General features: G+C 36.1%; 1 protein-coding gene across 39 annotated transcripts in view; it reads right to left on the bottom strand.

The window, feature by feature from the left end:
* The window catches only part of DLG1 (discs large MAGUK scaffold protein 1), a 279,291-nt gene that overhangs the window by 78,328 nt on the left and 180,138 nt on the right, over window positions 1–20,825 (bottom strand). For all 39 annotated transcript variants that reach the window (XM_031663922.1, XM_031663915.1, XM_031663919.1 and 36 more), the window contains 4 exons: window positions 20,033–20,169; window positions 14,791–14,935; window positions 4,448–4,568; window positions 860–1,016 (listed from right to left, as the gene is read on the bottom strand). In XM_031663922.1, the coding sequence (XP_031519782.1) occupies window positions 860–1,016; window positions 4,448–4,568; window positions 14,791–14,935; window positions 20,033–20,169 (560 nt within the window). The remainder of the gene's footprint in view (window positions 1–859; window positions 1,017–4,447; window positions 4,569–14,790; window positions 14,936–20,032; window positions 20,170–20,825) is intronic.

Raw genomic sequence — 20,825 nt, 5'->3', positions numbered from 1 at the left:
AGAAACACAGGAGGAGGAAGATACAAGATGGGATGGTAAACAAAAATTGTATGACCTGTGGATTAACTTTTAATAAACAAAAATAAAAATTACAATTTATGGGTATAAACATGAAACAGAAGTAAAATACTAGACGTGGCATGATTTAGAATTAAAGTTTCCCAAAGTCTGTGTGTCACATAGAACTATTGGTAAGTTTTAGCCAAAAATTGTAGAGGTAACAACAAAAGCACACAAATTGAAAGTAAAAAGAGGAGAAAAGATGACACAAATATCAAGCCAAAAAAAAAAAAAAAAATCAGCCACATTAGACAATAGAGATTCTAGGGCAAAACCACTATTATAAATCAAGATGTTCATTACATGATAACGACTATAAAACTATGTGTACCTAATAACACAATTTCAAAAGACATACTAAAAAAAGCTAGTGCTATGAGGATCAACTGCTGAACCCATATTTGGGTAGCTTTAAAAAAATCGTATTTGGATAGCTTTAAAAACCTCAATAGATCAAGAAGATAGATCAAGAAGGTAACAGATTAAAGTATAAAGAAGTACACAAGTAACAAGCTTGAGTTAATAGACACATAGCAAACTTTCCAGTCAACGAATAGAGAACACATAATTTCTTCAAGCACATTTATAAAAACTGACCCCTTAGAAGAGTCAAATATCAAAAGAAAACCTATCATACAATAATATATTCTCTGACACTACAATTCTACAATTAAGCTGTAAAATGGTAAGAAGATAACCAAGCTAACCCCGTTACTTTAGGATGTTAAAAAAAAGACCTTGCTTTAAAAATAGGTCCAGTGAAAATAATAAAAACATGATCCTGACTAACACATCTTACCGATATAATACGATCTCCTTTTCTGAGCTCTCCACTTAGATCGGCAGGTCCTCCGGCTAAGATAAAGGAAATAAATATTCCTTCTCCATCTTCTCCTCCTACAATGTTGAAACCAAGGCCCGTTGAGCCACGATGAAGAACAACTTTTCTAGGTTCCCTAAAATTTAAAAAAATATTGAGTATCTTGGAAATTTTATATAAAACCTGACATTCTATCAGTGAGAACTACCTACTGATAATTTTTATGTTATCAAACTACAAAGAAAGCTAGATAAAATATAAATGGTTTTCCTAAAACTATGGGATAAAGAGATTCTAAGCCTAAAAATCAAAGGAAAAAATCTAATTTTACATAAAAGCAAAAAAACTTGTTATATAAAACAGAAATGAAACCAAAACAGAAAAAAAAAGTGGAAATTTAAAAATAGTATAAGAGCCTATCAGGAAATACACATACTCATGAAAAGCTGATGTTGCACACACTTTATTACCTTCAAAGCAATCACTCCCCCTACTTACATGTTTAAAAGGCAGCTATCCTTTTGTCTTAGAGAAGGTAGGCCCTTTCTCCAGTCTCAAAGGGATGAACTGTAACCAACCTAAGCGAGACATTGCAATCCCATGCCCCTTTGCTAAGGTGAGAGTATAACCCCATTCTAGCCTCTGGTAAACGAAGGGAAATTTTACTGTCATTTTCTAAAGACAGACAAACCTTATCAAGGACAAAGCGTCTTTGCTACCTTCCTTTCCTCAAAAACCAAAACAAAACAAACAAAACCCCACACGACTGAGTAATACAATCCCTTTACTGGTCTGGACATACTATAGTCAGGAAGGAGAAACCAAGAGTATACTAAATACACCATGGGCCTAAGGTTGCTATACCAACCTGAGAATTGCCCATCTTCAGGCTTTTTATATGAAATAATTAAAACCTATCTGCAGGGGCACAGGTAGGTTTTACCATATTGGTGATGTTTTATTTCCTGTATTAGATGATGAATTCTGGGTTTAGTGTTGCTATCATGCTTTAAAATGTGTATGAATTAGGATTTTATATTAGGAAATTATACTTGATTAAAAAATACTCAGCTGAAATTCAACAGTATTTCCAGGGGAAAATACACTCTGATTTTCAAATAATACAAGCACATGAAAAGGTGCTCAACCTCATTAGTCACTAGGGAAATAGATATAAAAATAATGAGATACTTCAGGTCTACTAGGATGGCTATAAAAAAAACCCCACAAAACAAAATAACAAGTGTTGATGAGGATGTAAAGAAATTACAACTCATACATTACTGATGAGAATATGAAATGGTGCAGGCACTACGAAAAACAGTTTGGTGGTTCCTCGAAAAGCTAAGATAGCATTACCATATGACCCAGCAATTCCACCCTTAGGTATATATCCCAAGTAACTGAAAGCAGTGATTTGGACAGATACTTGCATGTCAGTATTTATTATAGCATTCCTCACAAAAACCAAAAGGTGAAAATAACTCAAGTGCCCATCATGAGATGAATAAACAAAACGTGGCACATATGTATAATGGAACAGTACTGTCATAAAAACAAATGAAATTCTGATACATGCTAACAAATGAGTGTATCGTGAAAACATTACTGTAAGTGAAACAGTCCAGTCACAAAAGGACAAATATTATATGGTTCCACTTATATAAACTATCCAGAATAGGCAGATTCATAGAGACAAAGAGTAGATGAAAGGTTACCAAAGGTTAATTACTGCTTAATGGTCACAGAGTTTGTCTGAAGTAATGAAAAGGTTTTGGAAATAGTGATGGGTGCACAAAATTGTGAATGCAATTAACACTACTGAACTGTACACTTAAAAATAGTTAAAATGTCAAATTTTGTTACATATATTTCACTACAATTTTTAAAAACTGATGTAATATACCACAAATTGAATTGTATACTTTAACTAGGTGAAATTTATGGTATGTCAATCATATCTCAATAAAGCTGTTAAAAAATAAACTTTAGAACCAAAGTTTAGGTGTATTGTGAATTTTTTTTTACTTTTTTGATATTGGTAACGTCTGAAAGACTGCTTAAGGTCAAATTGTGAAGAACTTGTAATGTTGGAAAGATTTTGTACTTCACTATTACAAAGTAGTGTGATTATCAAAAGGGAGTGGCAAAATATACACCATTTTAAGAAGATATATCCAGTAATGAACCACCTGATTTTCACAGAAAAGTATGAAAACAGGTCGTCTTGTTATGCAATAATACTTCAAAGTCCAATGCAATATTCTAGACAAGAGTTCAAGTGAAGAAGCATGAGGAACAGTAATCAAGGTGCAAATATAACTTATTTTTTAGTTTGTAAAATATGCAAAGAGATTAAACACTAGATAAGCCATCCACTATTATAGTTTCCCTCTTTACTGCCTTAAATAGGCACTGTTAGAAAGTAACAAAAATAAATGGCAATGAAAGGTCACTCTAGAAGCACTGCCTGAAGACTAGCAGCCTTGGATATTCCTGTTACAATCAAATTAGAACACTATTCTTTCTGCTAATTTTTGTCCCAAACACAATTACTGACAACCTATTAAGTTTCCAACATTGCTAATTATTTATGAAAGAAAAGTGAAAGCACTCTTATCTGTCCTTAAGATCATTGCCTAGAATCAGGAGTCTGATAACTAAAAAATAATAATAATGCTAACAATAATGTAACCAATAAACGTTAAGAACAGACATTACTTGTACATATTTTAATGTTGAATCTATAATATAAAAAACATGTACAAATTATAAAGCAACCTGTACAGTGTCTTATTACTATATTGAATAATATGAAAAAGATCTACAATGCTTTTTCTCCCATTTTTTTCTACCTCATTAGAATTCTTTGGGACTAAAAAGATAGTTAATCTATAAATTTCAGTGCAGTTAGTAATTTTAGATGAAAGTAAATTTTGTGTGTCAGAGTATCAAGGATATACAGCAAACAAACAAACAAACAAACAAACCAACCCACCAGCCAGCCAAAGGGGCTCACGTCTGTAATCTTAGTACCTAGGGAGGCAGATACGGGAGGGGAGCCTGAGTCTAGGAGTTCGAGGATGCAGTGACTTACGTTCATACCACTGCACTCCAGCCTGGGCAACACAGTAAGACACTGCTGCTAAAATCAAACCAAACCAAACCAAACCAAACCACCACTTGTGGAATTCTGAACACAAATCAAGTAACTGCAATATTTTTATGGTATATGTTAGATAAGGAACATATAAAATGTTACTTTAAAATAGGCATGAAAATTTTCTTAACTTAGTTTTACTAAGTTAATTCCTAAGAACAATTTACCAAGCCTTAAAGAAAAGCAGTATTAATTTTAGAAAAAGAGCAGTAATTTATTTGAAAAATAAAACATTTTTATATTTCAGGCTCTTCAATGAATCCTTCAAAGGAAAAAATTAAGCTGTAAGCTCACTAACTGTCAATAAATTTTTTTAGTCCTAAAACTTGTGGCTATCTTACATGGCTGATTAAAATTCAATTTAATAGTTGATTTTATGTAAGAAGAACGAACGTTAACTTCCTTACCTTGTAATTTCATCATCTCCAAGCACTGCTTTAGAAACTGGTGAGTATCTGGCTGGTGATGCTGGTGTCTGGCCCAAGAAGGAAGATGGGCTAACATGGTTATCGACAGGCTGAGAAGAAGCTTCAAAATAAAGAAAGTGAAAAATACTTCAAAAACGAAACAAGCCAATCAGCATTCCATTTACGAGTGATTATGTGTAATTTATAGTCACTCCTTTGTATATCAGAATTTGGTAGAGAGAATTTATTCATCAGCTAAAAAACTGGATGTTATGTTGTCCAGGTTAGTCTCAAACTCCTGTCCTGAAGTGATCCTCCCACCTCAGCCTCCCAAAGTGCTGGGATTACAGGCATAAGCCACCACACCCAGATTACTATTTTAAAGAATTACATACAGTCTAAATTTGATTGTGAATAATAAAACCAGAGGCTTTCCAATAAGTGCAAAAAGACTATGTCCTCATACTATCTCAGATCTCTCAACCTAATTTACATCTATTCTTTTAAATTCACCCATAGAAGAATAAAAACCTGGTAAAAAGCAAAAATGAAAAATAAGCAAAAACCGTCATCCAGGCGTAGTGGCTCACGCCTGTAATCCCAGTACTTTGGGAGGCCAAGGCAGGTGGATCACCTGAGCTCAGGAGTTCGAGACCAGCCTGGCCAACATGGTGAAATCCCGTCTCTACCAAAAAAATACAAAAATTAGCCAGGTATGGTGGCGTAGCCTGCAGTCTCAGTTACTCGGGAGGCTGAGGTGGGAGAACCTCTTGAACCTGGGAGGTGGAGGTTGCAGTGAGCCGAGATCGCATCACTGCACTCCAGCCAGGGTGACAGAGTGAGATCCCCTGTCTCGAGAAAGAAAAAAAGAAAAAAAAAAAGAAAAGAAAGAAAAAACCATCCGTTGGTTCATTTCAATAGTAAGAAATACCACATATAGCTTTTCCATTCTAGCAAAAGCTAATAACAGAAAATTATGAAGTGATTCCTGACCATGCTTTCCAAAGACCCAGGTAGGTAACACATGGCAGTTGTAGCTTTCAAAGACACAAGACACTTGAATTATTTCAATCATTACCAAAACACAGAGGAAGCAATATTTAACTTTCTAGAGGCTTTAACTATGATAAAGTTACAAAGCACTTCAAAAATAGCTGCATTATTTAATTATCTAACATAAATCTCTTTTTTATTAAATTAGAGCATATCTTCTATGGAGAGCAGCAGTATACTACACACTGGAGTACAAAAATGCAGGAATCATTAGTTCAAATTACTATAGTGGCCAGATAGATAACATAAAGGAATAAAGTGATCTGAATGAAAGACACCAGGAAATGACTGAACCTGTGGTGTTTTAGAGATGTAGTATGTCTACTGATATCACAGGTTTGCAGTACCCAACAGCAATTGTTTCCTATCCCAGTTCATCTCTAAGATGCTCTTTTGTATTTGAGCCAAAGCACTTTCTACCAATGGCTCTTAACTTTGAAAGTCCAAAGTCTTTCCTGGGTGGTAAGAATATGTGATTTTCAAGTGAACTGGTATGTAGCCCTCAAACAACAGATACCCACGTTAACCTCTACTTTTAAAAATCCAGAGTTTATCGCTTTTTGACTCTTAAATTCTTTTGTTGCATTTTCATATTTAGATGAAACAAAAAACAACTAGAAAAGAAATTCAGTCAAATGCCCAAACCAGGAAATACACATTTTCCCTGACACATCCAGACTATGTGTCAATGCATCCTTGCTGGGGCAGTTAATCTCACATGTAATGCATACTCTTAGACAACAGGGACTAAAAATTAATGTTCCTATGAAAGAAATGACGGCCTCAAAGAAGGATCAGATAAAGTAGTACTATTTCTTATGTCCCAAATCTTATGTAAAAAGGTCCCCCAGAGAAGCACAAAACAAGGATGCCTATTTCATTTTTCTTATATATTAAGATTAATGATTCAACACCTCTAAGATTTTATAGAAAAGCAAGTAGAGGAGCTTGAAGTGGAAATGGGAAAAGACTGGTGGCCAAACCAGAAGTTTAGCAAGGCCATGAAGCTAAAAAGAATATAAGTTAAAAGTGAGAAGATACATAATGTAAAAAACAAAAGCATTTTAATGCCAGCAGAGAAACTGTATTCTCTGTTAGATTCAACAGACTTCTTTTTTTTCTACTTTTATTCCTGAGTATCATATTTCAATTATCTTATTTTGGTTATAAACATTGTGGCTCTTTATCTTCTATAGTTCATGTATAACTTCTATAATCTTCTCTATTTCTTTTACTATTCTTGCTAAAAATATTTTTCAAACTAGTACATAAATTGTTTTCCAATTTTGACATCTGCTCACTTGCAAGGTTGCCTCTGTGAGAAACATCCCTCCATCAGTGCTTGACAATCACCACACAAAAAAATCAAATGTTATCTAGTCCTCTTAGGTAACAAGAGACAGAAAATCTGAACACACTTGTATCTGCTAAGGAAAATGCATTCAGAACTAAAATCCTTCCCAAGAAAACTCCAGGGCCAGATAGATAGATAGCTTCATTGGAAAATTCGAAAAAACATCTAGAGATAAAATAACATTCTGAAACATTACAAGACAGAAAAATTTCAGGACACTATCATAAGTTCATGCTTGTGAACACAGATGTACAACCTTCAACAAAATACAAGCAGTTCAAAATCAATGATATATAATATGTATTATAATGACGTGGGTTCCCCCCACAACAAATGACTGGTTTAACATTAGAAAATCAATGTAATTTATCACATTAACAAAATAAAAGAGAAAAATCATCTCAATAAATAATTGGATGAAATTCAATACTCACAAGACAAAAACTCCCCATAAACCAGGATTAAAGGTTAACTTTCTTAATATAAAAAGTTATCTACAGAAGACCTGATGGTAACACCACATACAATGGTGAAATACTGTTTCCCCCAGTTTGTGAACATGACAGTGATATTAATTATCACCATTTGTGTTCAACACCTAACCGGAGGTCTTACCAATGCATCAGACAAGAAAAAAGAAAATCAACAGTATGAAGATAGGAAAGAAGGAAGTAAAATTCATTGTTCACAGATGACATGGTTATATACATAGACAATCTGAAAGATCTATAAAACCTAATATTAACAAATTTAGCAAGATTGTTGACTAGGCAATTAATATACAAAACAGATCATATTTCTTATATATCAGTTAAAATTAGAAACATTTAAAAAGTAGTACATTTATAATAGCATGAAAAACATCAAGTACCTAGGACTAAATCTAACATATAAAACCTCTATTATATAACACTGCAAGAAGGACCTCAATAAATGAAGAGATATTCATATTAATGGACTGATTAAGAAACTCAATTTAATTCTTCCTAAACCGACCTGTAATTTTTGGATCTTAAAATTAAAAAGGAAATTCAAAGACCCAACATAATCTTGAACAGTAACAAAATTAAGCTTTACTTTAAATCAACATTTATTATAAAATTATGATAATTAAGAGACTGCAGGTGGCACAAAGATAAATAGTTCAATGAAACAGAGGAGCCTAGAAATAGGTTCATTCATATGTGGTCACTTAAAAGCACCAATGCAATTCAGAGGCAGAAATGGTCTTTCAATAAATGATGCTGGATCAATTATATATCTGCATATTAAAAAATCTCTCATTACATGCAAAAATTAGATCAAAGTGGATCAGAAATGTGAAAGGCAAAATAATAAAGCTCCTAGAAGTCCCTTATGACCTAAGGATAGGAAAAATTTCAATGGGTCACTAAAAGCTCTACCTTAAAAGAAAGGACTGATGAGGACTTAAAAAATTTTATCCATCAAAAAACACCATTTTTTGAGGGGAAAAGGGAAAACAAACTCAGAGAAGACATCTGCAATAGATATAACTGATTAGAGTTATTTCTCAAATACATAAAACTTCCTTCAAATCAAGAATAAAACCAATAGAAAAATGTAAAAAGATTTGAACAGACATTGCATTGAACAAGAGAGTCAAAGCAATAAGCACAGGCAAAAAATACTGAAAATCATTAATCATCAGGAACAACCAGCAATAAATAATCATCATCAATAAAATCATGAGATAACTTTATACATATCCATACTATTCATAATTAAAAATATGGATAATACCAAGGGTTGGTGAGATGTAGAAAAACTGGGGTATTATCTCCTATACTGTTGAAATTGTTTTTTTTTTTTTTTTTTTTTTTTTGAGATGGAGTCTTGCTCTGTCGCCCAGGCTGCAGTGCAGTCGCACGATCTTGGCTCACTGCAAGCTCTGCCTCCCAGGTTCACGCCATTCTCCTGCCTCAGCCTCCCGAGTAGCTGGGACTACAGGCGCCCGCCACCACGCTCGGCTTGTTTTTTTTTTTTTTTTTTTTTTTAGCAGTATCAGCTGGAGACTAAACATATGCCTACCCTATAACACAGCAATCTCACTCCACGAGAAATGAGTGCTTATGTCTGACAAGGATGTGCAAAAATATCCACAGCAGCTATACTCATAAAAGATCAAAACTGTAAGTGATTCAACAGTAAAATGAAAAAAATTGTCATATACTTATACAATGGAATAATACATAGCAATTTTAAGAAGCCACCTGACTGATCATTAAGCGAAACTCTTAAAATTGGTACCCTTACTGAATATATGTTTTAATTCAATTAAAAATTAAATAAAGAGGTCAGGTGCAGTGGCTCACATCTGTAATCCCAACACTTTGGGGGAGCTGAGGCAGGATCACTTGAGGTTAGGAGCTTAGGCAACATAGTGAGACCCCATCTCTACAAAACAATTTTAAAAATTAGCTGGGCATGATGTCCTAGACACTTGGGAGGCTGATGTGGGAGCATCGCTTGAGCCCAGGAATTCAAGGCTACAATGAACTACAATTGTGTCACTGCACTGCAGCCTGAGCAACTGAGATCCTGTCTCAAATAAAAGAATACTTTTACAGACTTCCCCATTTCTTTACTGGGTATTTTTTTTTTTTTTCCTTACGGAGTCTTGCTTTGTTGCCCAGGCTGGAGTACAGTGGTGCAATCTCAGCTCACTGCAACCTCCGCTTCCCAGGTTCAAGCAATTCTCCTGCCTCAGCCTCCTGAGTAGCTGGGACTACAGGCACTTGCCACCATGCCTGGCTAATTATTTGTATTTTTAGTAGAGACGGGGTTTCACTGGGTTAGCCAGGATGGTCTCAATCTCCTGACCTCATGATCCACCTGCCTCGGCCTCCCAAAGTGCTGGGATTATAGGCGTTAGCCACCGCACCTGGCCTCTTTTTTAAGAGATAGGTCTCATTATGTTGCCCAGGCTGGAGTGTAGTGGTTCGACACAAATGCAATAATAGTGCACTATACTCCCCAAACTCCTGGGTTCAAAAATCCCTCCTGTCTCGGCCTCCCAAGTAATTGGGGCCACAGGCACGCACCATTGTGCCTGGCTTTCTTCCTTTTTGATGTGAAGAAGTCTTAACATGGTAGGAAAATCAGCTCTTGGTGATATTAAATAGAGAAAAGGAGCAGTGTTAGAGAGGTATCTTAAGATTGTAGGAAGGTCTCTCCTATTTCCTTAAGATAAGGAGTATGTAAATACGTTCGTGTGCTGATGGTAATGATCCAGTCAACAGAGAATTTGATTATGCAAAAGAGAGAAGGGACAGCTGCAAGAACAATACTCTCTGCGGACAATAAAGAATGACATTCAGTACACAAATGGAAGACCTGGTTTTCAACAGGGACTCCTATTATAACACAAGTGAAAGTGGAGTTTTGGGGGAAAAATATAGTTACATAGGTATATCTGAAAGTGGAAAAATAAGGAAGTTCTCTTCTGGGTGCTTATATGAAATATGAAGTGAGATAATCAGTTATGACTGAATAGTAGATGGCAAGTGAAGGTTTGAGGGGAGGGAAAAATTCTTAAAGTGGGAGAGTGAATTAGGGAAATGTAGTAGGACTGCAGGCAAGAATAAGGTACCAAGTAAGGCACCATCTATGATTTATGGCCATACGTAAAAAGCATAGTTTCGTGCTCTTCTCCAGCCACGTTCTGCTTTTTAGGAACCATAAATGAAATAGCAGAGTTTGGCTGCACCAGTGTTGGGGGATTCTGCTGTGAAGAAGGGGGCAAAGGACTTGAAGATGTGCAGTGAAGTGAACATGATGATAAATCATGGAATCTAAGCTAATACAAATAGAAAAATTGAGACAAGGGGCAACAAATTAATAACATCAAATGACTAAAGGTCAAAATGAGGTTGAATTGCTAGAATAGAGGTGAATGAACTGAGGGTTGTAGTCACAGAATGGGACGATTAAATTGATATTTTAGAGGTGATGAAAGTGCTAATAATTATAGATAATAAAATCTATACTATTATCTTGGAAGCAAGTAACTGAGTTGAAGTGGAGGGCAGGATAGTCAGAAAGAGATGAAGAAACCAGAAAGTCAGGGTGTTGGATGAAACATTAGTGTGGTTTCTGGACATGACCAGGAACGACAGCATGGATAATAGACCAGGAACGACAGCATGGATAATAGACCAGGAACGACAGCATGGATAATAGACCAGGAACGACAGCATGGATAATAGTGGCAAAATGACAGTGGGCCTTCGGGCTGAAGTCTTCAGTGACCAAAGCCAGATTGATGAGGAGAACACTAGATCACCGCAGCCAGGGACCGGTAGTAAGTTGAATGGCCTGACAGCAGGGTGACAGTGAGGGCTTCAGAAGAACTGATAAGTAAAAATCACTCACGTAAAAAAATTTTAAACACAAGTGCTTTTTAAAAAACACAAATAAATTGTTTATGAATTGCATACACAGAAGTGTACAACAAAACCAACATCTATAGTTGTCTAAGAAGGGAAGAGAATGGAAGCAAAACATTAAGATAAAGTTGAAACTGCAAGGTGAAATTCAGGTTTTTCATAATGCTTTATTAGTTCAATAACAGATGGGGGAAAAGTAACATAATGGGCCGGGTGCGGTGGCTCATGCCTATATAATCCCAGCACTTTGGGAGGCCGAGGTGGGCGGATCATCTGAGGTCAGGAGTTCGAGACCAGCCTGAACAACATGGAGAAACCCCGTCTCTACTAAAAATACAAAATTAGCCGGGAGTGGTGGCACACACCTGTAATCCCAGCTACTGAGGCAAGAGAATGGATTGAACCCGGGAGGCGGAGGTTGTGGTGATCCGAGATTGCGCCACGGCACTCCAGCCTGGGCAACAGAGCGAGACTCTGTCTCAAACAAAACAAAACAAAAAACAACAACAAAAAAATACATATATAGAATATAAAATAAGAAACCTAAAAATACATAAGTACTTTAAGAACAATTTAGTCAACTGCAACACAATTGAACTGCATACAAATGTAAGCACTAGAACCCAAAAGTACAAAGATAAATAGTATCTGTCTTCATGTACCTAAGAGCATAGAAAATACCCTAAGTTTTAGATATATTGTAAGTCAGTGTTTCTCAAAGTGCAGGCCATGAACTAGCAGCACCAGAAACATCAGAATTACAGGCATACCTCAGAGATATTATAGTTCCATACCACAGCGATAAAGCAAATACTGCAATAAAGACTGTCATATGAATTTTTTGGTTTCCCAGTGCATGTACAAGTTATGTTTACACTATACTAAGGAATAGCATTATGTCTAAAAATACAATGTACAGGCCTCAATTTAAAAATACTTCACTGCTAAAAAAATGCTAACAATCATCTGAGCCTTCAGCAAGTTGCAATGTTTTTGCTGGTGGAGCATCTTGCCTTGATATTGCTGGTCTTGATACTGAGGGTGGTAGTTGCTGAAGGGTGGAGTGCCTGTGTTAATTTCTTAAAATAAGACAAAAATGCAGTTGGCCGCATCCACTGACTCTTTCACAAAAGATTTCTCTGAAGCATGTGATGCTGTTTGACAGCATTTTACCCACAGTAGAACTTCTTTCAAAATTGAAGTGAATTCTCTCAAACCCTACCACTGCTTTAACAACTAAGTTTATGTAATATTCCAAAATCCTTTGTTGCTGTTTCAACAATGTTCACATTGTCTTCACCTACCAGGAGTAGATTCCATCTCAAGAAACCACTTTCTTTGATTATCTATAAGAAGCGACTCCTTAGTTGCTAAAGTTTTATCATGAGGTTGCAGCAATTCAGGCTCCACTTCTAACTCTAGTTCTCTTATTATTTCTACCAATTTGCAGTAACCTCCTCCACTGAAGTTTTGACCTGGTCCAAGTCATCCAAGAGAGCTGGAATCAACATCTTTCAAACTCCTGTTAATGTTGATATTGTGACCTCTTCCCATGAATCATGAATGTCCTTAATGGCATCTAGACTGTGAATCCTTTGCAGAAGGTTTTCAACTTACTTTGCCCAGATCCATCAGAGGAATCACTATCTATGGCAGCTATAGCTTTATGAAATGTATTTCTTAAATAGTAAGACTTGAAAGTCAAAATTATTCCTTGATCCATGGGCTACAGAATGGATGACAAGTTAGTAAAGCATCAAAACGACACCGGTCTCCTTGCACGTTGCCATCATAGCTCTTGGGCAGCTAGGTGCCTTGTCTAAGAGCAGGAATATTTTGAAAGAATTTTTTTTTTTGTTTTTTTCTGAGCAGTAGGTCTCAATAGTTGGCTTACAATATTCGGTCAACCATGCTGTAAACAGATATGCTGTCACTCAGGCTTTGTTGTTTAAGTTACAGAGCACAGGTTTTGTTACAGTTATGCAGAACAGGCAGATGGGCTTAGCATAATTCCTTGGATTTCTGGACTGGTAAATGAGCATTGACTTCAACTGAAAATCACCAGCTGCATTAGCAACTAACATGAAAGTCAGCCTGTACTTTGAATCTTTGAAGTCAGGCACTGACTTATCCTCTCCAGCTGTGGAAGTCCTAGAAGGTATCTTTTTCCAGCAGAAGGCTGTTTCATCTACGCTGGAAAACTGCTGTTTGGTGTAACCACTTCCATTCAGTATCTTAGCTAGATCTTCTGGGTAACTTGCTGCAGATTCTACATCAGCACTTGCTGCTTTACCTGCACTTTCATGTTATAGAGATGACTTATTTCCCTCAACCTCATGAACCAACCCCTGCTAGCCTCACATTTCTCTTCTACAGCTTCCTCATCTCTCTCAGACTTACAGTTCTAGGTGAGGCTTCGGCTTGAAGGAATCTTAGGACTGGTTTGATCTACCTAGACCACTTCAAATTTGTCCACATCAGCAATCAGACTGCTTTACTTTCTTATCATTAGTGTGTTCACTGTAACAGTACTTTTAACTTCCTTCAAGAACTTTTCTTTGGCATTCACGACTTGGCTAAATGCAGCAAGAGGTCTAGCTTTCTCCCTTTACTGCCATTGGACATGCCTTCCTCACTAAGTTAAATCATTTTGACTTAAAATGAGAAATATGCAACTTGTCTTTTCACTTGAACACTTAGAGGTCATTGTAGAGTTATTAACTGGCCTAATTTCAATATTGTTGTATCTTGGGGAATAGGGAGGCCCGAGGAGAGCGAGAGAAACAGGGGAACGACTAGTCGTCAGAGGAACAGTCAGAACACACTGATCTACTAAGCTTGCTGTCTTACACGAGTGTGGTTGTAGCACCTCAAAACAATTAAAATAGTTAAACATCAAAGACCAGTGATCACAGATTACTGTAATAGATACCACAATCATAATGAAAAAGTGTGAAATATTGCGAGATTTACCAAAATGTGACACAGAGACATTAAGAGACATGAAGTGAGAACATGTTACTGAAGAAAAAAAGGTGCAGATAAATTTGCTCAATGCAGGATTGCCATAAACCTTCAATTTGTAAAATATGTAGTCTCTGTGAAGTGCAATAAAGCAAGGAACAATAAAATGAGGTATGCCTGTACTTTGCTTGTTAAAAGAATGAACTGCTTGTTAAAGCAAATTTCTGAGCTCAATTGAAAAACTATTAGAACAAAACAATTTCAATATTTGCAAGTGTTCTTTAGTGACTATTATTTACATAAAAGTTTGAAAATCAACCCTTTAAATGTAAGAGTAATCACTACTATAAAATAATAAAGGTAAAAAGGATCCCCCTTTCTAATTATAAAAATTTTGACTTAAAGTAGATTAAAAAAAAAAAAAAAGAGTAGATTAAAATGCTTAATTGTTCCTTTAAAAATATTTGCATAATGTTTAAACTTTATTATACTGAGAACATTTCACTAATGGCATAACAACTGAAGAAATAAGATAAATTTAAGCAAACATATGCTAACAGACTTACAGTTGGTGATATCAGGTGGTGCATAGCCATCATTCATATACATACTTGTGGGTTTTGCCACTTTCAAATAAACAAAATCAGATGTGTTCTTTAAGGCAGTTACTGCTTCTTCATGAGTAACTTCTTCTAAACATACGTTATTCACCTAAAAAAAAATCCCAAAAGACATTTATGACATTTTCACTTGTTTTCTGAGTTTTGGAAACAATTTCACGAAAAGAAAGGGAAAATAAGAGAGTGATTTAAGGAAAATAAAGGTATGCAGAAAGAAAATACCAATGTTTGACATCTATGATCTCAGTAAGTTGTTTATCATGACATGTGAAGTTGTTGTATGTTAACAGAATAGCCCATCTTGATTCCAGCCTCCATCCCTCCTATTCTCCCAGTCTTGATTTTCTCTCATTCTTAGGCATTCAGGAATGTGTGTGGATGCGTTTTAGACCTTTTCTTCTTTAAAGAAATGAAAACATATTAAAATTTTTGTTCTTATGTTAGGATTTTTAATGTAAGGTACCTTAGAGACTGTTCCATATTTGGACACAAATTAATAGAATTACTACACTGTTAAAAAAAAAAAACGGCTGCACAGTAGCCCATTGTGTGGCTATATAATAATTTATTAAATATTATATCTGTTAATATTCCCATATTTAAATAGGAAAACTATTAGAACACAAGTGAGATATTTAAATTGTTCTCCTACATGGTTTTAGTAAATTTATACTCACTACCACAGCATATGAGAGTGCCCATCTACTTAGACCTTTGCCAACATTAAACATTATCAACTAATTTTAAAAATCTGTAAAATGATGCATGTTTTAATTTATACATCAGTTTTAAATTTCTACTTTTGTAATACTCAAGTTGAACTTTTTTTCCAATTATTTGTTGGCCATTCATCTATCTTCTGCATAGAAATATAACTGATTTTTAGGTAGTGATGTATCCTGCAACCAGTACTAAACTAATTTATTAGTCTATTAGCAGGTTCCTTAGGATATTCTATATACAATATGATGACATCTGCAAATATAGTTTTATTTCTTCCTTTCTAATCTGATTTTTTTTTTCCCTTTTTCTTTTCTTATTGCCCTGGACAGAATCTCAAGGATAAGACTGATTAGAAGTGGTAGTTTGTGTCTTTCTAGCAATCTGTCAATTTCATCTAAGTTACCTCAGGTATTAGCGCATAGTTACTCACAACAGTCTCTTGTTTTCCCTCTTTCATTCTTGCTTTCAGAAATTTCAGCCTTCTCTCTTTTTACTTGGCTGGTCTGAAGTTTTTCATTTTGTTGATTTTTATCAAAGGACCAACTTTCAGTTTTTGTCTGTCTTCTCTACACCTTTTCTATTACTTATTTCAGTAATTTCTGCTCTAATCTTTATTATTTCCACCCTTCTGTTTGCTTTAGATTTAGATTGTTCTTCTCTTTGATACATTTTTTTTGTAAATGAATAAAACATTATCAATGTTTCTGTTTTAAGTTACCTTGTATTAACAATATTAATATATTTTTCATTTTCCTAATTTGTACCTTTGTAATTGACAACAGCAGTTTTTAATATTTTCACAAAAAAATTTAAAGGTCACAGAAGAATAATTTCCCCTCATTGATTATGGCTCCACATTACCATGCAAAGCAAGGACAGCCTGCATTTTGAAATACACATTAAACAGCTGTAGTATACTGCCGAAACACACATTCAATAGCTGTGGTATACTGCTGAAACACACATTCAATAGCTGTGGTATACTGTTGAAATACACATTAAATAGCTGTGGTATAACATATTCAATAGCTGTGGTATACTATTTCTTTGGTGGCCTAGAATAAGCCATGCATCCTGGTATTCACACCCTTGTAAAAATCTCTTTCTACACTGAATTTTGCTTGACCACATAACTAGCTTTAGCCAATGAGGTACAGTAATTGCGAAGGAAAGAGAGGATTGATAAAAATACATCGGTGCTTATCTTCTTTGGAAAGCTCACTTTTGGAACCTAGCCACCATCCTGTGTGAAACTCAACCTAACCACGCTAAGAGGCCACTGGAGAATTAAGCACCTGGCTAACAGTGCCAGTTGAGTTCCCAGCTAAGCGCCAACTTGCCCACCATATGTGTGGGCCAACCTAGCGGTGGATTTTGTGGCCTAGTAAAGCAAAGACAAGTTGTTCCTGCCAAGCCCTATCCAATCTGAAGAATTATAAACAAATACATGAGTGGTGTTTTTTAGCCATTAATCTTTGTGTTTTCTCACATATCACTAGATAACTGATACAAGAGCTGACACAATTTGCTGAGGGATTCAATGTGGAATGTGTAGGATGATGATCCCAATGTTTTAGACCAGAGAAAAGTTATTTGACCATTTACCAGAATCTTGATCTACACGTTAAAAAACAGTGACTTTGGGAGTGAATAGTAAAGAGGAGAAAATGTACAAGGAGGGAGTCCTGGATTACTTCAACGTTTAGAGGTTAGGGATATGAGGAGGCACCAGACATCAGAACGACAGACTGAAGAGTGGCTACTAAGAAGAGAAATACCAAGATAAAGGGTGACTGTTAGGCAAACGAAAAAGTGTTACAAGAAGGAGGAAGGTGTGTCAAACTCCAGCCAGATCAGTCAATTAAGACAAGGACTGAGCACTGAATGATTTCAGTGTAATTAAGAGAAGAAAAGCTTCATTAAAAGTTGATTTAAAAGAGAATGAGTCTTGCCACAGTGGTATCAGCACAGGTTGCTGTCTCCTACCACCAAAACCAGTTCTAGAGAAACGATAAAAGTAAAAGTGAGAAAATTAGTGGCAACAGATGGCTGTCTTGATTCTGCGTTTGCGTGTGAGTGATGGTGAGACGATGCTGGTTACAGTTCGAGGAAACAGTGGTGATCTTAGCTGTGAAAGGATAAGTTAGAGGAACGTAGTTCAAGTTCTGCTCTTTCCTTTTCCCTATCATTAACTAAAAATACAGTCTCCTTGCAACAATAAACAGTACTCAACAGGATGCAGAACAAAGGAATCTTATATATATTGCTGATGTAAATTTTTACAAGCAGCCTGGAAAACAACAGGGTGGTTTTTAAAAAGAATGCTACTAGCAGAATAATCAACTATCCCGTGACAGTCAAGTAAAATTCTTGTACACGTTCACCAGAACACACAGCACCTCTTCCTAAGAAAATTATTCATAATACCAAAAAAAAAAAAGACTTAAAATAGATTTTTAAAAACCAGTACTTGCTAGTATATTTTTAAAAACCAACATCCTACCATGCCAGAACCAGTTTCTGTGCCTTTTCAGATTCGGCTAGGCCTTGGCTGCTTGCTCAGTGGAGAGTCCTGACTACTACTTTCATCTTGCCTCCTGCCCTTCCCAGTTTTCTCAGCCCCTTCTGGCTGGGACTGGGCATGGCTGATGTGTTCCACACAGTGAGAGCCATAGCACGTCACAGACCCACGTCTGCCCTGTCTATACCCCTGCAGCTCCACCATTTTTGGGCTTGGGTGAATGCTGTGCCACAGAGGATAGGAGTTGGCTTTCCTAGAAACTGTGCCCAGGGAAGCTGGGTAACACAATCCAAAAGCTTGGGACAAATAACCCCTAGGGGGTAGACAAGAGACAGGAGAATAAAAGGGGCCAGCAGATAAACCTTTCTTTCGTTTCTCTGGATGGCTGGATGTAAGGTTTATGATGCCTGGATGGTTTCTACAGTGTCTGCCTGGAAGACTGTTCTACATGACAAGCAACAAGCTACCTTATAAAATTACAGCCAGCTCAGACACTTTCTACCTTCTACTGGCTCTCATTCATTCTCTGCTTCACTTCTCATTTCCACTCACTCTTGCCTTCTTGAGATCACATCTCCCAATAACACCTTAGCACATTAGCTTTTCTTCAGATTCTGTTTCCCTAAGGAACATGGGCTGAGACAGTTATTGATTGATATGGTATGGCTCTGTGTCCCCACCCAAATGTCATCCTGAATTGTAATCCCCACGTGTTGAGGGAGGGACCTTGTAGAAGGTGATTAGATCATGGAGGTGGCTCCCGATGATACTCTCTTGATAGTGAGTGAGTCTCATGAGATGAGACTGTTTTATAAGCATCTGGCATCTCCCCTGCTGGCATGTGAAGAAGGGTGTGTTTGCTTTCCCCCACCCCCAACACCATGATTGTAAGTTTCCTGAGGCTGGTGAGTCCATTAAACCTCTTTCCTTTATAAATTACCCAGTCTCGGGTAATTCTGCATAGCAGTGTGAAAACAAACTAACACACTGATGAAGATTAGACAAATAAATTGCAGTATAGACATACAGTGGAATATTACATAGAGATAAAATGAATGAACTTTAGCTCTAAGCAATGATATGGGTAAGTCTTAGCAAAACAATATTAAGCAAAAAAAATACTGGAGACGAAAGTCTCATACAGTGCAATAGCGTTCTGAAAAACCTTCCAAACAATACTAAACAAAATTATTTAGGCATATGTATGTAATTAAACTTTTTTTTTTTGAGATGGGCTCTCACTCTGTCACCCAGACTGGAGTACAGTGGGACAATCACAGCTCACTGTAACCTCAACCTCCTGGGCTCAGGTGAGCTTCCCACCTCAGCCTCCTGAGGAGCTGGGACTATAGGTGTGTATCACCAGGCCTGGCTAATTTCTGTATTTTTTGTAGAGACAGGGTTTTGCCATGCAGACCAGGCTGGTCTTAAACTCGTGGGTACAAGCAATCTGCCTACCTCAGCCTCCCTAAGTGCCAAGATTACAGACAGGTGTGAGCCACCATACCTGGCTTAATTAAACAATTTTTAAGAAGCAAAGGAATAAGAAACACAAAATGGTAGATGTTCTAATTCTTGAGCTGGGTAATTACTAGATTTCATTATATTATTAAGTGAAGTAAAACACAAAAGGGTCATACATAAACAAATGATGACGCTGTTTTATAAATCTAAGGATTATGATGAAACACTCTGTGCATACAAGCCCTCAACCCTTCAACAACAACGAAGGAATAAAAGGAAAACGGAGGAGGAGTTGGCAGAGAAAACAGAAATGACAAATAAAGATATTACCAAGAACCATTTTTTAGGATTTGACACAGCAAGGCTAGGATTTGCTAATTTAAATATCATTTAGACCTTTTTGGTATGGAGAAATTCCAGTATCTATTAGAAAAATCAGACAACAAAATGATTTAAAAGACAACAGATTTCTATACTTACTGCTAGAAGCTTATCTCCAATCTGGAGTTTGCCATCCTTATGTGCTGCACCTCCTTCAATTATTTTGGTTACATAGATGCTATTATCCCCAGGAATATGCTGATTTCCAACACCTCCAGCAATGCTGAACCCAAGACCTGTTTGTAAAACACTAGTTTTAGATTCTCTTTTATAAATATGAACTTAAGCCCAGAAAGAAATGGTTGAAAACTACAAGGTAATAATTCCACCACACTAATATTTTTTAAAATAGAAAAGAATCCATTTAGTTATCTACTAGTATATGTTCTGCAATCAAGGGACACTTATAAATATAGCTGCTCCTAGAGTTATGAATAGATTCCTTTTATCCCACGTGTTCCTTCTTAGTATCTTCTCGCAAATGCACTTGTTATTCCAAAGTGACATTGCAAAATTATGTTTTACTTTTGTTTCCATCATAATTACGCTCACCTACACTTTCATTATTTTCACTAGAATAAAACAATTGAGAAGAAATGATAAGATCGTCTGGTGGTGGTGGGCAGAACCAACAGGCTTTAAAAATGTGAATACTTTGGCTCTTTTTCAATATTCTATGAATTAACAACTTTAAGTAAGGAATTTCTGTAATTCTTAAATCCCATAGCTCCAATATCAGAAAATTTCTCAGCTCTCCATTCCTTTTTCATTTGTTGAAATCCTCCCTCTTCCATGAAGCCACATATTTAAACTAATATTTCCATTTATCCTCAATCCATCAATGTTTTAAAAATTTAGAAATCACATCTTTTTTTTTTTTTTGAGACGGAGT

This window comes from Papio anubis, chromosome 2 (assembly GCF_008728515.1).
Source record: "Papio anubis isolate 15944 chromosome 2, Panubis1.0, whole genome shotgun sequence".
Classification (NCBI taxonomy): Eukaryota; Metazoa; Chordata; class Mammalia; order Primates; family Cercopithecidae; genus Papio; species Papio anubis.
The sequence above is the reverse complement of the archived record's forward strand: the minus strand, read 5'-3'. Positions and strand labels throughout refer to the sequence as shown.